The sequence below is a fragment of the Bubalus bubalis genome, chromosome 2 (assembly GCF_019923935.1).
Source record: "Bubalus bubalis isolate 160015118507 breed Murrah chromosome 2, NDDB_SH_1, whole genome shotgun sequence".
NCBI classification, from domain to species: Eukaryota; Metazoa; Chordata; class Mammalia; order Artiodactyla; family Bovidae; genus Bubalus; species Bubalus bubalis.
This window is the reverse complement of record NC_059158.1, coordinates 123,280,106-123,296,002: the sequence shown is the minus strand read 5'-3', so window position 1 is coordinate 123,296,002 and position 15,897 is coordinate 123,280,106. Positions and strand designations below refer to the sequence as shown.

The 15,897-nt window shown below is 43.4% G+C and overlaps 1 protein-coding gene and 1 long non-coding RNA gene across 7 annotated transcripts in view; one reads left to right on the top strand and one right to left on the bottom strand.

Moving 5' to 3' along the window:
* The first annotated feature begins 5,990 nt into the window (after positions 1 to 5,990).
* On the top strand, positions 5,991 to 12,241 carry LOC123331649. The gene is made up of 2 exons (XR_006548404.1): positions 5,991 to 6,712; positions 11,129 to 12,241. It is a non-coding gene; the product is annotated as an uncharacterized LOC123331649 (long non-coding RNA).
* The window catches only part of STEAP3 (STEAP3 metalloreductase), a 52,307-nt gene continuing 48,399 nt past the window's right edge, over positions 11,990 to 15,897 (bottom strand). For all 6 annotated transcript variants that reach the window (XM_025277348.2, XM_006057160.3, XM_006057162.3 and 3 more), the window contains one exon: positions 11,990 to 14,802. In XM_025277348.2, coding sequence (XP_025133133.1) covers positions 14,521 to 14,802 — 282 coding nt within the window. In that variant the 3' untranslated portion in view covers positions 11,990 to 14,520. The remainder of the gene's footprint in view (positions 14,803 to 15,897) is intronic.

The following is a 15,897-nucleotide window of genomic DNA, read 5'->3' as shown; positions in this document are numbered from 1 at the left end:
AGGTGAACTAGGTGTCTAATCTCAGTGAAGTCCGGGAGTTGGTGATGGACAGGGAGGCCTGGCGTGCTGCGATTCATGGGGTCGCAAAGAGTCGGACATGACTGAGCGATTGATCTGATCTGATCTGATCTGTCTAGGTTGGTCATACCTTTTCTTCCAAGGAACAAGTGTCTTTAATTTCATGGATGCAGTCACCATCTTGGCTGCAGCCCAAGAAAATAGTCTGTCACTGTTTCCATTGTTTTCTCATCTATTTGCCATGAAGTAATGGGACCAGGTGCCATGATCTTAGTTTTCTGAATGGTGAGTTTTAAGCCATTTTTTTTCACTCTCCTGTTTCACTTTCATCAAGAGGGTCTTTAGTTCCTCTTTGCTTTCTGCCATTAGGGTGGTATCATCTGCAAATCTGAGGTTGTTGATATTTCTCCTGGCTATCTTGATTCCAGCTTGTGATTCATCCAGACCAGTATTTCTCATGATGTACTCTGCATGTAAGTTAAATAAGCAGGGTGACAATATACAGCCTTGACGTACTTGTTTTCCCAATTTGGAACCAGTCTGTTGTTCCATGTCCAGTTCTAACTGTTGCTTCTTGACCTGCATACATGTTTCTTAGAAGACAGGTAAGGTGGTCTGATATTCCCATCTCTGTAAGAATTTTCCATAGTTTGTTGTGATCCACACAGTCAAAGGCTTTAGTGTAGTCAATGAAGCAGATGTTTTTCTGGAATTCCTTTGGTTTTCTTTGATCCAACAGATGATAGCAATTTGATTTTTGGCTCCTCTGCCTAATATGTTACACATAACTATAATATTTGATACACACATATTGGATTAGGGCCCACCCTAATAACCTCAGTTTAATTAATTACCTCAGTAAAGATACACTCTCCTAGTAAGGTTATATTTTCAGGTCCTGGGGCTTAGAAATTCAACATGTGAATTTCGGTGGGGGGTGGGGGGGACTCAGTTCAACCCATAATAGCAAGTGTACACATATTTTTTTTTAATATCTGGAAAGAGTTTGTGAAGGATTATTGTTAATTTACTTTAAACATTAGGTAGTAATGTTTTAGTGAAGCCTTCTTGTAGTGGACTATTTTTGGGTAGGAAGTAATCTAAACAATTTTGATTATTAATTCATTGCTTTACTTGTTATAGATCTCTTCAGATTTTGTTTCTTCTTGATTTGGTGTCAATAGCTTGTGACTTTCTAGGAATTTTCCCTAGAAGACTATCTAATTTGTTGGCATATAGTAGCTCATAGTATTCCCTTATAGTCTGTTTCATTTCTGTAAGGTTGGTAGTAATGTCCCTACTTCATTTGTGATTTTACTGATTTAAGGCTTCTGTTTTTTTTTTTTTTTATTAGTCTTGTTTGTCTATTTTGTTGATTTTTTAAAAGAGCCAATTTTTTGGTTTTGTTGATTCTATTGTTTTTCTATTCTCTAGTTCGTTTATTTTCACATCAGTCTTTATAATTTTCTTTCTTCTGCTTTTTTATTGGGATTTTTGTTTGCTCTTGCTTTTCTAGTTTATTCAGATTATTGATTTGAGGTCTTTAGTCTTTTTAAATATAGGTATTTACTGCTATAACTTTCCTCCAACCAGTGCTTTAGTTATATCCTAAGCTTTGGAGAAGGAAATGGCAACCCACACCAGTATTCTCTCCTGGAGAATCCCATGGACAAGGAGCCTGGCAGTCCATGGGATTGCAAGAGTCAGACATGACTTACTGACTAAACCACCATAAGCTTGGGTATTTTTCTGTTGTCATTCATCTCAAAATATTTTCTAATTTTCTTTGTTATTTCTTCTTTGATCCATTGCTATGTTGTTTAATTTCCAGATATTTTGAATTAATAAAATTTATTTTTGTTATTGATTTCTAATTTCTTTCCATTGTGAAGAACATACTTTGTATGACTTTAGTCTTTTAAAATTTATTGGAACTGGTAAATTTTATTGGAACTAATGTATAGTCTGTCCTGGGGAATATTCCATGTGTGGTTGAGAAGAAGGTGCACACTGCTGTTCTTGGAGTGTTCTATAGATATGTGTAAGTCTGATTGATTTATAGTGTTCAAATCTTGGATTTTCCTTTTGTTCTTTTTTCAGGTTTTCTACCCATCCCTGAAAATGGGCTATGGAAGGCACCAGCTATTATTTTTGAATTGTCTAGGTTCTCTCTTCAGTTTTGACAGTTTTACTTCATGTATTGGGGGGTTGTTAGGACATTTATCTTTATAACTGTTATATATTCCTCATATATTGACTTTTTTCTTAAGATTCTGACTCCATTAAATTATTTTGTCTTAAGTCTATTTGTCTTTTTTCATATGGTCATGACAGTTCTCTTTTGGTTATAGTTTGCATAGAGTATCTTTTTCTATCCTTTTACTTTCAACCTATTTGTGACCTTATATCTGAAGTGTTTCTTTTGTAGCTAACAGATAGTTGACTCATTAAAACAATCCATTTTGCCTTTTAAATGGAGTGTTTGATCTTTTTACATATAATGTAATTATTTATAAGGTAGGACTTATGTCTCCCATCTTGCCATTTGTTTTCTATAGATCTTCTCTTTTGTGCCTCAATTTCCCCATAATTTATTTTTTTTGTGTTAAATAGACATTTTGTAGTGTACCATTTTAATTCCCTTGTCATTTCTTTTACTATATATTATTTTCTTACTGGTATGGACCTAACAGAAGCAGAAGATATTAAGAAGAGATGGCAAGAATACACAGAAGAACTGTACAAAAAAGATCTTCATGACCCAGATAATCACGATGGTGTGATCACTCACCTAGAGCCAGACATCCTGGAATGTGAAGTCAAGTGGGCCTTAGAAAGCATCACTATGAACAAAGCTAGTGGAGGTGATAGAATTCCAGTTGAGCTATTCCAAATCCTGAAAGATGATGCTGTGAAAGTGCTACACTCAATATGCCAGCAAATTTGGAAAACTCAGCAGTGGCCACAGGACTGGAAAAGATCAGTTTTCATTTCAATCCCAAAGAAAGGCAATGCCAAAGAATGCTCAAACTACCGCACAATTACACTCATCTCACACGCTAGTAAAGTAATGCTCAAAATTCTCCAAGCCAGGCTTCAGCAATATGTGAACTATGAAATTCCTGATGTTCAAGCTGGTTTTAGAAAAGGCAGAGGAACCAGAGATCAAATTGCCAACATCCACTGGATCATGGAAAAAGCAAGAGAGTTCCAGAAAAACATCTATTTCTGCTTTATTGACTATGCCAAAGCCTTTGACTGTGTGAATCACAATAAACTGTGGAAAATTCTGAAAGAGATGGGAATACCAGACCACCTGACCTGCCTCTTGAGAAATTTGTATGCAGGTCAGGAAGCAACAGTTAGAACTGGACATGGAACAACAGACTGGTTCCAAATAGGAAAAGGAGTACGTCAAGGTTGTATATTGTCACCCTGTTTATTTAATTTATATGCAGAGTACATCATGAGAAACGCTGGACTGGAAGAAACACAAGCTGGAATCAAGATTGCTGGGAGAAATATCAATAACCTCAGATATGCAGATGACATCACCCTTATGGCAGAAAGTGAAGAGGAACTCAAAAGCCTCTTGATGAAGGTGAAAGTGGAGAGTGAAAAAGTTGGCTTAAAGCTCAACATTCAGAAAATGAAGATCATGGCATCCGGTCCCATCACTTCATGGGAAATAGATGGGGAAACAGTGGAAACAGTGTCAGACTTTATTTTTCTGGGCTCCAAAATCACTGCAGATGGTGACTGCAGCCATGAAATTAAAAGACACTTACTCCTTGGAAGGAAAGTTATGACCAACCTAGATAGCATATTCAAAAGCAGAGACATTACTTTGCCAACAAAGGTTCGTCTAGTCAAGGCTATGGTTTTTCCTGTGGTCAGGTTTGGATGTGAGAGTTGGACTGTGAAGAAGGCTGAGCGCCGAAGAATTGATGCTTTTGAACTGTGGTGTTGGAGAAGACTCTTGAGGGTCCCTTGGACTGCAAGGAGATCCAACCAGTCCATTGTGAAGGAGATCCGCCCTGGGATTTCTTTGGAAGGAATGATGCTAAAGCTGAAACTCCAATACTTTGGCCACTTCATGCGAAGAGTTGACTCATTGGAAAAGACTCTGATGCTGGGAGGGATTGGGGGCAGGAGGAGAAGAGGATGACAGAGGATGAGATGGCTGGATGGCATCACTGACTCGATGGACGTGAGTCTGGGTGAAATCCGGGAGTTGGTGATGGACAGGGAGGCCTGGCGTGCTGCAATTCATGGGGTCGCAAAGAGTCAGACACGACTGAGCGACTGATCTGATCTGATCTCATCTGTCTTTGAAATTATAGTTAACATATTAATTTATAACAATTAAATTTGGGTTAATACCAACTTAATTTCAGTATTATACAAAACTTTGCCCCTATATATATATATTCAATTCCATCCTCTCTCCTTTGTGTTGTTTATTGTTGTACAAATTACACAATTATACACTGTGTGCCCATCAACTCAGATTATAATTATTGTTTTATGTGTTGTCTTTTAAATCACATGGTAGAAAATTACAAATAAAAAATACATTTATATGTTTACCTCTGTCATTACCTTTATTGGTGTTCTTTACTTTTCATCTGAGTTTGAGTTACTATCTAGTGTTCTTTTAATTCAGTCCAAAAAAAAATCCCCTTAGCATATCTTGTAGGATTGGTTCACTAGTGATGAATTATCTCAGTTTTTGTTTATCTGTGAATATCTTCATTTTTCTTTCATATTTTAACACATTTATAATGGGTATTTTGAGGTCCTTTCTGTGAAATTTGATATCTGGTTGTTTCCAGAGGCAGCTTTTGTTGTTCTTTTATTCCCAAGGTGTATGGGTTACATTTTGTTGTTTCTTGCATGCCTCATAATTTTTTGTTAGAAACTGGACATTTGAGATGATATATTGTAGGACTCTGGGTACTTGTCTCCCTTCTTTCCCAACCAAGATCTGTTATTTTTGTTTGCCTGTTTTTTAGTGACTGGATTATTTTAGCAATATTTATTTTCTCCATCCTATAAAGTGTGAAGTCTCCGATGTTGCTCCTCAGGGAGTGAAACCAAGCAAGACCCTCTGGGGCTCCTGGGTATAGAAGCATTTCTGTGTCCCCATTCCTTGTTTGTAGGGAACAGACCCCAACCTCCATGACCTTCCCTGTGTCCCAAAGAGCAGATTCAAACAGTTGCTAATCAGGGAAGGGAGGAGATTCAGAGACAAAGAAAACATAGCCAAGAAACAACAGTGCAGCCTTGGGGCAGGTCCTGTTTCTACTTCTGGATGGCATCAGATCAGTACTCCTTTTCCTATTTGGAACCAGTCTGTTGTTCCATGTCCAGTTCTAACTGTTGCTTCCTGACCTGCATACAAATTTCTCAAGAGGCAGATCAGGTGGTCTGGTATTCCCATCTCTTTCAGAATTTTCCACAGTTTATTGTGATTCACACAGTCAAAGGCTTTGGCATAGTCAATAAAGCAGAAATAGATGTTTTTCTGGAACTCTCTTGCTTTTTCCATGATCCAGTGGATGTTGGCAATTTGATCTCTGGTTCCTCTGCCTTTTCTAAAACCAGCTTGAACATCAGGAATTTCATAGTTCACATATTGCTGAAGCCTGGCTTGGAGTCTGACACTGTTTCCACTGTTTCCCCATCTATTTCCCATGAAGTGATGGGACCGGATGCCATGATCTTCGTTTTCTAAATGTTGAGCTTTAAGCCAACTTTTTCACTCTCCACTTTCACCTTCATCAAGAGGCTTTTGAGTTCCTCTTCACTTTCTGCCATAAGGGTGATGTCATCTGCATATCTGAGGTTATTGATATTTCTCCCAGCAATCTTGATTCCAGCTTGTGTTTCTTCCAGTCCAGCGTTTCTCATGATGTACTCTGCATATAAATTAAATAAACAGGGTGACAATATACAACCTTGACGTACTCCTTTTCCTATTTGGAACCAGTCTGTTGTTCCATGTCCAGTTCTAACTGTTGCTTCCTGACCTGCATAGGCATAGCAATATCTTTAAGCTCTTTATAGAACTAAAGTGAAAAAGTGAAGTCGCTCAGTCGTGTCCGACTCTTTGTGACCCCATGGCCTGTAGCTTACCAGGCTTCTAGGTCCATGGGATTTTCCATGCAAGAATACTGGAGTGGGTTACCATTTCCTTCTCCAGGAGATCTTCCCAACCCAGGGATTGAATCCAGGTCTCCCCCATTGTAGGCAGACGCTTTACCGTTTGAGCCACCAGGGAAGTCCTATAGAACTAAACCCCCAACAAATGCGAGATGTCAGCAGTTCTTCATTCTAGAGAAGACCATCTGAAGTCAGATTAAAGGAACCAGAGAAGCTCATCAAGAGATTACCTGAGAGCAGATTAAAGGAGTGCAGGCTCTGCACACACCCTGATCCTTATCAGCAAGCCACTCTTGAACTATTGCTATAAAACTCCTCACCAAATCCTCCCGGGTTTTGACTGTTTTCAAGGGCAGGAGCCTGCCGTGTCTCCCTTTGCCTGGAAAAGCAATAAAGCTCTTCTTTTCTAATTCACCCCAACTCTGTCTCCAAGATTTGATTTGGCACCAGTGCACAGAGGCTGAGTTTTCTGCATCAGAAGACACAACTTGGATACTTCCACACTCACCTTGGGATGATAGTGATATTGGTAAGTGCTCTTTCTGTCCCTGACAACACTCAGTTGTTAAACCCCACTAATTGCAAGCTTATTGCTCTATTGTTTCTAATAATGCCCTAGGGCATAAATTGTCCTACAAACGAATCCAATCAAAGTGTGGCTCTTTGAAAGAATAGTTTCTGAGGTATGTTTGATATTCTGACTCTAAGATTATTCCTCCCAGCAGTCCTACTCCATGAGTCTCTCATAAACTAGCCATCCTACAGTTTAGGTTGTGTTTTCTTAAAAATCCATGCATCTCCTTCTCATCGTCTTTCACCAAAACCTTCACTGTGCTGTTAGGTTTGAAGTTTTCCATGCTCTACCGAAACTGAAATCAGTTCCTTTGGGAAGAGATTAGGAACTACCTATTTTACAGTCAGCTTCTCACCCAGCCAAAATCACTGAGCCAGAGCTCTAGAGCTGCAGGCGTGGACAATGACAAGCTTCTCTCTGAATCATACTTCTTCTCTGAGTGATCACTAGAATGTGCTGGCAGCAGCCTATAGCCCCTTTGTCTTGTCTCTCCTGGCATGAAGCCATCACATAGGATGGGGCAAGGCAGGCGGGCCCCAGTATTCTCAGCATGCCACATCTGGGGTATAACCTCTATTCTAAATGTGGGGGCTGAACATAAGAAGGGAGCCTCCACCTCTCAAAGACACTTGCTTAGAATTAGCCTTGAAGAAAAAGGTCCATTTAGTCGAAGCTATGGTTTTTCCAGTAGTCATGTATGGATGTGAGAGTTGGACCATAAAGAAGGCTGAGCGCCAAAGAATTGATGCTTTTGAACTGTGTTGTTGGAGAAGTGCCGGGAGCCGGTAAGAGACATTCCACTCGTGACAAAGGTCATGAGGAAGGAGGCTCGGCATACGCAAAGGTGGGATCAAGCCTCGGGAGTCCCCCCGGATATTCTCGAGCATCTACCCCCCAAAAAACAGAGTCTGCCTACTTTATTGCTTTGTGCTCTCACCTCTGACTTTACTGGGGGCTGTCCCCCACCACCATCTCGCTCTCTCTGTCAAAGAGTTAACTTACAGCTCCAATTAATAAAGTTCCTGGGCAATTAGGAGTGTTTAAATCCAAACCCCTCAGATGGCTCTCTAACTCGCCTGACAAGTTTACCCGGACACCTACAGCTATGCATACAATTGTTTACAGTCCCAGCCTCGAGAGGCACGGGAAGCTTAAGATATTCAAATAGCTTAGAGCCTCTCAGAGAGTTAGAAACTGTCAGAATAAAACTAGTAAAAGATTTCATTGATGAGCCAATGTTGTTGCCAAGTTTCCACATCCCCTGAATTGTATCCTTGAATATGTATTAATTAATAGTTGGTATGTAGAAAAAATAAGTAGTGGCCTTGGTGCTAGTAACTTTAGACCCTTAAGGTAATAAATTCTTCCCTTTGTAAACCCATTACACATCCGCCCTATAGGAATGCAATTTTATCTTCAGAAAATGGCGCCAAACCTTAAAATAATTACTCTTAGAGAAAATAAGTCTTTGTTGATAAGTCCTTGGCAAGAGTCATAAAATGTTAATAGGCCTTCTGGCCAGAAGATGATGTAAATCACCTAAACCATTTGTATACAATAAATTTGCAGGAAAGAAACCCTGGTTTTTGATAAGGATCAAAAACTGCTGACTTTGCATCCCCTATTATCCTCTATGTGTAACTTAGCGTATAAAAGCCCCTGTTGAAAATAAAGCTATGGGCCTTGCTCACCAACGCTTGGTCTCCCCATGTCATTCTTCCCCTCAATTTTCAGCTGAGTGTCCATCTGGAGCGCGGATATCCTCTGCGACCATTTATTTGCCTGGGCTTCTAAGACCCACTCGAGAAGGTGTCTAAGGTGGGGCACCTTCCGCTATTCGAGAGGGCACCTGCGGCCTCTGTGGTCAGAGCTAACCTGGTGTCACGGGTTATATTGATTTTCCGCGTAAATCAAGCTACTCAGCTTCTTTTCTCCACTGAATTTTCCTACTGAGCTATCCTCTTTTTATTACTCTTTATATCTCTAATTAACATTTGAATAGGTCGCCTAAGCCGTCTCTCCTTCGAATACCCTGGATCAGCCGGGGCTGGACCTCGGCAGAGAAGACTCTTGAGAGTCCCATGGACTGCAAGGAGACCCAACCAGTCCATCATAAAGGAAATCAGTCCTGGATATTCATTGGAAGGACTGATGCTGAAGCTGAAACTCCAATCATTTGGCCACCTGATTCAAAGAACTGACTCATTGGAAAAGACCTTGATTCTGGGAAAGACTGAAGCTAGGAGGATAAGGGGGTGAAAGGATGAGATGGTTGGATGGCATCATCTACTTGATGTACAAGCTTCAGGAGCTGGTGATGGACAGGGAGGCCTGGCGTGCTGCAGTCCACGGGGTTGCAAAGAGTCGGACATGACTGAGCGAATGAACTGATAGGCAGCTAGGGATAGGGTGTGAAACACTGAAGTTCTGCCTCTCCTAGGAATAGGGCCCTTCCAATGGTTGCTTGAGGAGAGGGAGCCCTATGTCCTTGGCTGCAGGAGTCTGGAGTCTTCACTGAGCTGGAAGAGGGAGGAGGGTGGTCTTTGTTCAAAGACTGCCTACTTGTGCCTTTGTTACCAAATTTAGGGTGTGTGTGTGCTTGCTAAGTCACTTCATCATTTCTGACTCTGTGTGACCCTATGGACTGTAGCCCACCAGGCTTCTCTCTCCATAGGATTCTCCAGGCAAGAATACTGGAGTGGGTTGCCATGCCCTCCTTCAGGGGATCTTCCCAACCTAGGGATCAAACCTGTGTCATCTGTGGCTCCTGCATTGCAGGCAGATTCTTTACCACTGAGCCACTGGGGAAGCCCAATTTTGGGGGGTAGGTTTTCTCAAATATATGCACTAAAGCCACCTATGCTCTAGACCTTATCTCTTCCTATACCCTCTAGAACTTTGACCTCATTCTCTCTCTTCTTGAAAGACTCCAGTTCATCTTGTTCTTTTCCAGAAACATTTAAAACATGTTCAGGTCAGAACCATGGGAAAAAATAACCAACTCTCCTTCTAATCCCCCATTTCTCCAACCCTTTCTCTCCCCTACTTCACAGCCAAATCTTAAAATAGTATCTAGAACTAGCCTCCATTTCCTTACTTCTCACTCATTCCTGGTCTTTATTTATCCCCAACATTCCATTGAAATTCTCACCCTAAAATTTCCATATTTCCAGATTCAGTGGACATTTACCGGTCTTTACCCTACTTGACTTCTCCATAGAATTCAACACTGTTTCCAACATTCAAATGAGCACACGCACATACTCTCTCTCTCTCTCTTACACTTCTTAGCCCTTATTTTAAAACGTTAGTTTTAAAGAGGGTCAACAGTGTTTAGTTGAATATCATTGTGTTTCTCTCAATACCAACTTACTGACTGTAAGATCATTACTTATAATAAATTTCTAATCATTATTAGTATATATATATATACACACACACAGGCACACACACATATATATATATATATCAGTTCAGTAGCTCAGTCGTGTCCTACTCTGCAACCCCATGGACTGCAGCATGCCAGGCTTCCCTGTCCATCACCAACTCCCAAAGCTTGCCCAAAGTCATGTCCATCAAGTTGATGATGCCATCTAACCATCTCATCCTTTCACCCCCTTCTCCTCTTGCCTTCAGTCTTTCCCAGCATCGGCGTCTTCGCATCAGGTGGCCAAAGTATTGGAGTTTCAGCTTCAGCATCAGTCCTTCCAATGAATATTCAGGACTGATTTCCTTTAGGATTGACTGGTTTGATATGTTAGTGTAAATTACTTTGGATTTGTTTCTACTTTATATTTCACTTAAGACCTTATGTTGATTTAAAGGGCTTCCCTGGTGACTCAGATGGTAAAGAATCCGCCTGCAATGCGGGAAACCTGGGTATGACCCCTGGGTTGGGAAAAAACTACATGTAGCAGTTTATATTATTTCTGAATTTCATTCATAGAAAGGAATTTTCAACATATTTGTTAGAAAAAGTTGGTGCTAGTCTGGTGAGATTGAGTTTCTGCTGTAGCAGTGCCAATTTCCTCTTTCTAAAGAGATCCAGTGCAAGTGAGCTTCTGTACTTCCCAGCGTCCCCCTTCATTACTTTTGAAACAAACTCAGCTTCTCAAGTAGCTGAATGATAATTCTCTTTAACTAATATAAGTTATTTTGGTTGCTCTTAGTGCTTATGCGACCTACCAAAATAATGGATATTTTTTCATCTACTTTATCCCTTCTTTTTAAACTTACCTCTCCCAGCCTTATGCGTGGGAGGATGCGTGCTTGCAAACCTCCAACTACAAGATTTTGTTTTTCTATTGAAAATTATTTGTAGTGAAGTTTTTTTCTGGCTGTGGTTCTTATTTTGGAAAACTCTTTTCACAGGCTCAAAATGGCAAGGCCATCTTTTGGTTATTGTTCCCAAGAAATGGCTTTCAACCACTAGATTGCTTTCCACACATGGGTTTCTTTTTTATTTCCTGGTACAAGACAATTCTGGTTGCTTCAGGAGAAACGCTTGACTGCATGACAGGTGGGTATTCTGTGAAGGGTTCCTGTTTTCTTGATGGGCCCAGAGCCTATGTGTGGGACCGCCTGGGAGCACCCTACATGGAGCACACAGAGGGCAAGACTATGGCCGGTGGGCTGTTTTCTCCCTCTACTTTTAAGAGAACAAGGGTTTGCAGCAGCATCAGCAATATCTCACCAGGGCAGCCAGGGAACCAGAGTCCAGGGGAAGCTTAATGGAGCAGACATGCACCGGCTGTGGGCTGTAGACTGTAGTGCAGCAGAGACTAAGAAAGCCATCGAAGCCCTTGTTACTCTGAGGATCAGCATCGTGTGTGGCACTTGGGAACTTATTAAGATGCACAGTCCTCATTCCTGACTCATGGATCCAAATCGAGGTGTGGACAAGATCCTGATGCAACTCCTGTGCACATTATAGTTTGAGGAGCACTGCTGCTCTAATCAGACCCCAGCACAGACACTGCTCCCTCCAGGAAGTCTTCCTGGTACTCCTTTCAATACCCCAGCACTCTGTTACCTGGATCTCCTCTGTGTCCTCACTGGCCTTGTTGCTGCAGGTCTGCATGTCCCTTCCTCAGAGGTGAGCGCTAACCCAGATCATTCTGTGCTCACCTTGCACACGACCTGATTCAGAGCATATTCTAATCAGAAGGCCCACTGGACCAGTGAACCAATGAATGGGCAGGTGATCAATGAGACAGACATAACAGCCTGAAATTCATGGAAGGCTAGGTGTTTATTTTTGCTGCTTCTCAGACAAGCTCCTCAAGGTAAAAACAAAACATACAGTTTCAATAGCATAGATTTTAAACGTTCAGCCTCATACCATGGCATTTCAGGTTTCCAGAGCACTTTGGTTCAGGCACTTTTGTACCTAGAGGCACAGAGAATTTCCCAGGCTGGAGGGGAGTGACTTATTCTCATGGGGGTGCTGTTGTCAGCTGCCTGGTGAGGTACGGAAGAGCAGCAGATGACACCAGGTCAAGGCCAAACACACAGCCTGCCCTGCCTTTCATGAGCGGGTTGTCCAGCTGGGGTGTGGTCAGGTCGTCTGCTGCCTGCGCCCTGAGGAGCGCCTGCAGCAGCAGTGGGCGGGAAGGGGACGGAGCATATGAGACTTGGCTCTGTGTCAGCATCTTTGGTGTAAGGAACATCCCAGGCCCAGGGAGGGCCGGAGAGAAAGGGCAGCTAATACTGAGTGGGGCTGACAGTCCTCGGTGAGTGCCAGCTGCCCATGTTCTCCCTGCTTCCTATCAGCAGGAATTGATGGGCATTTTTGTCAAGCAAATGCTGAAATCTCTGCTTCGCCCACCGCCTTTCCAGTGAGCTTCTCTGAGGCCAAGGCTGCCGCTCCATCAGGGCCCATCTGGGAGGCAAGCTCATGCCTCTCGGCTCTTGAGCAGCAGACAGAAACATCCACAGGAAGCAGGCAGTTTTGTCTGCACTGCTTTCCCTCCATCAGTCACTGGCCTAATGAGATATGCTTGCACTTGGCTCCTTTTTTTTTTTTTTTCCTTTTTACTCAAGGACCCTAATGCGCTCCACAGACATGAGCTCATGCAGTCTCCATGGGGAGGCAGGAGCATTCGTTCTGTGGCACTCCTGGGTCAGCTTTTGCCAGCTGACTCTCTTTATTTCATGAGATGGTTAGATAATATCACCAACTCAATGGATGTGAATCTGAACAAACTCTGGGAGATAGTGAAGGACAGGGGAGCCTGGCGAGCTGCAGTCCACAGGGTCGCAAAGAGTTGGATACGACTTTGTGATAGAACAACAGGATGCCCCCTGGCCTGGGAGACCTAAGAATATAAGCATGACCAACGTCCCCTTTCAGGGTACATCTCACTGATGTCTTCCATCAGGACCGTACCCCATTGTGTTCAGAGATGACACATCATTCCGATGCTGCCAGGGGTTGGGGGCTTAGCCGAGAACAGCTATTTCTCTCCAAAGGGGAAATAAAAAGTTTCAGTATGAATCAGTGAGGGACAGCGTACAATCCAAGGACACATGTTCTGTGGCCTCTCTTGTGCTTTGGGGCAGCAGTGTTTCCAGTTTGTAGCTTTGGTGGAAAAGACCTGCCACCTTACCCCCCACAGCTATTTTGAAACATAACCCTGCATTAGGAAGAACCTGGAGCCAGTGTAGCTTTGGGGTGTTCAGAAGGCAGGAACTCTGCCTGGCAGCAGCAGGAAATTTAAAAAATCCCCAGTGTCCTTCCACAGGACAATTCAGTGAGGACTATCCATCCTTTAGCCCTCTGGCTGGGGCCCCGAGAAAAGCAGGCCTTGTTTTCCCCTTCCCCTTGAACCAACTTTTAGAGGGTCTGCTCTTGGGGAGAAGTTCAGACTAATGATTTCCAAGGTGAGAAGGCACAGTGGTTTAAAGAACAGTCATCACCAACTTAAAGAAAGAAAAAAAAGTACACTTGTTCTCAAGACAGGGTTCATTAGTGGCTCCGGTAAGGAGGTGATTTCACACTCCCACAGGAGGATCAATTTGCAGCTGGCGGGATGATTTCTGACTTTTAGGAAAAAAAATCTCCCCAGCTCAGGGAGGATTAAGGGTAGCAGCCTCAGCCCCAGTTGTTCCCCCTTCCCACCTCCTAACCTGGCAAAGGATGAACCTTCAGGTGGCTCCCTGGGCACAGACCTGGGCTCACCCCCAGTGCCCTCAACCCCACCTGGCCTCCTGCTGCAGCCAAAGGAAGGGCGGCACCCTGCTCCCCGGTGACTGGTCAGTCCTGTGCACCTGGATTGGGCTCCAGGCAGAGCTCCTATCTGCCCTGCTACCCAAGAGCCTCAGCTCTGCAAATGCCTAGGGAAAGAAGCAAAATGGGCAGGGAACAGGGAGGCGCACACATGGATGCAATCATCAAAGTACAAGCCTCTCATTGCCTTTTCTGTGCCAAATCTGCTCAACTCTGCAGATGTCACAAGTGTGAGCTGCCCTTCTCCTAACATCTGGCACTGGCTTTGAAATCTACAGGTTGAAATCTCAGGGACTCAACTTTTGAGCTAAGTAAGTGTAATTGTAAATCCTGTTATCTATATGAAATACATGTGGACATATATATATCACACACAGGCGTGTCATTCTGAATATTACTGCACACATCCCAGGAATCCAGACCTCGGCCCACCAACTTGTGTGTAATTCTGCTGTCCTGCATGATTGAGAAGTCCTGGCAAACTCCGGGCACTGTCCTGCCTGCGTCTGGTTCCCCGGAGCTGGGTGCAGGCCCGTCACACGTGGCTTGTCTTCTGGGCCAGGGCATGGTCCACTGGCAGTGTGAACCTGACGGAGCCATCCTTCTCCCAGCCCCTCCGGATCTTGGTGAGTCTGCGGCTGACGCACGGCAGGAGAAACAGGCCTTTGGCCAGGATGATAACACAGGGCACCAGCAGGGTGAGGGTGAAGGTGGGGGGCAGGAAGAACTTGTAGCGGCTCTCCTCAAAGGCGCGGGTCCAGCCGTAGGTGAGCGTGTGCAGGGTGCTCAGTACCAGAGCCACAAAGCCCAGAGTGGACTGCGGGGGAAAAGAAGGCTGCAGTAAGGGTAAGGATGGACATAGCGATCCCACCAATGACAGAGGGGGAAGAAGCAGAGTGGCTTTAGTGGGGCTCTGGGTTCAAATCCCAGCACTATCACTCACTCTCTGCATGAGCTTATTACTACCAAAACTCTCTGAACCTCAGTTTTCCCAACAGAAAAACGGAAACAATGGTCGTATGCCAATGTGTGTAAGAATTGATTGATTCAGAAGGATTCAATAAAACAACAGTGCTTTTCCCCAAACTATTATTCATACCTCTAGTGGCTGCCAAAAGACTTAAGATGGAATTAAATTCAAAGAAGTTTAAAAACACGTTAGTAGTTTTGTGTATATATTCATGCATATAGAGTAATAAGTGTCTGCTAGCATATCAAAATCATAATTTCACAGATAATATTTGGTATAAGATAAGGCCAGGAGAAAAACAAGTGGATTTTAAGTTGATTTAAAGATAAACACAGGGACTTCCCTGGTGGTCCAGTGGTTAAGAATCTGCCTTGCAATGCAGGGGACGCTGGCTCCATCCCTCGTTGGGGAGCTGAGATCCCACATGCCATTGGGTGCTGCTGCTGCTAAGTCGCTTCAGTCGTGTCCGACTCTGTGCAACCCCATAGACGGCAGCCCACCAGGCTTCCCCGTCCCTGGGATTCTCCAGGCAAGAACACTGGAGTGGGTTGCCATTTCCTTCTCCAATGCATGAAGTGAAAAGTGAAAGTGAAGTGGTGTCCGACTCTTAGTGACCCCATGGACTGTAGCCTACCAGGCTCCTCTGCCCATGGGATTTTCCAGGCAAGAGTACTGGAAAAGAGTGGGTTACCATCGCCTTCTCCGGCTGTTGGGTGGGGTATGGCCAAAAAAAAAAAAAAAAAGAAAAGATAAAACACAATGCAAAAAGTTCCCTTGGCACCAACGGGAAGATGGCTCTCAGGGGCCTCTAGGCTAGGTGTCTTCACGCTGTATACAAAGCCCATAGCACCACAGAGATGCTACCTGTGGGTACTGGTCCCTTACTTCCTGCCCGTGCTCTGAGCTACAAACACCCCAGGTACAAACCCTACCAGGATTACT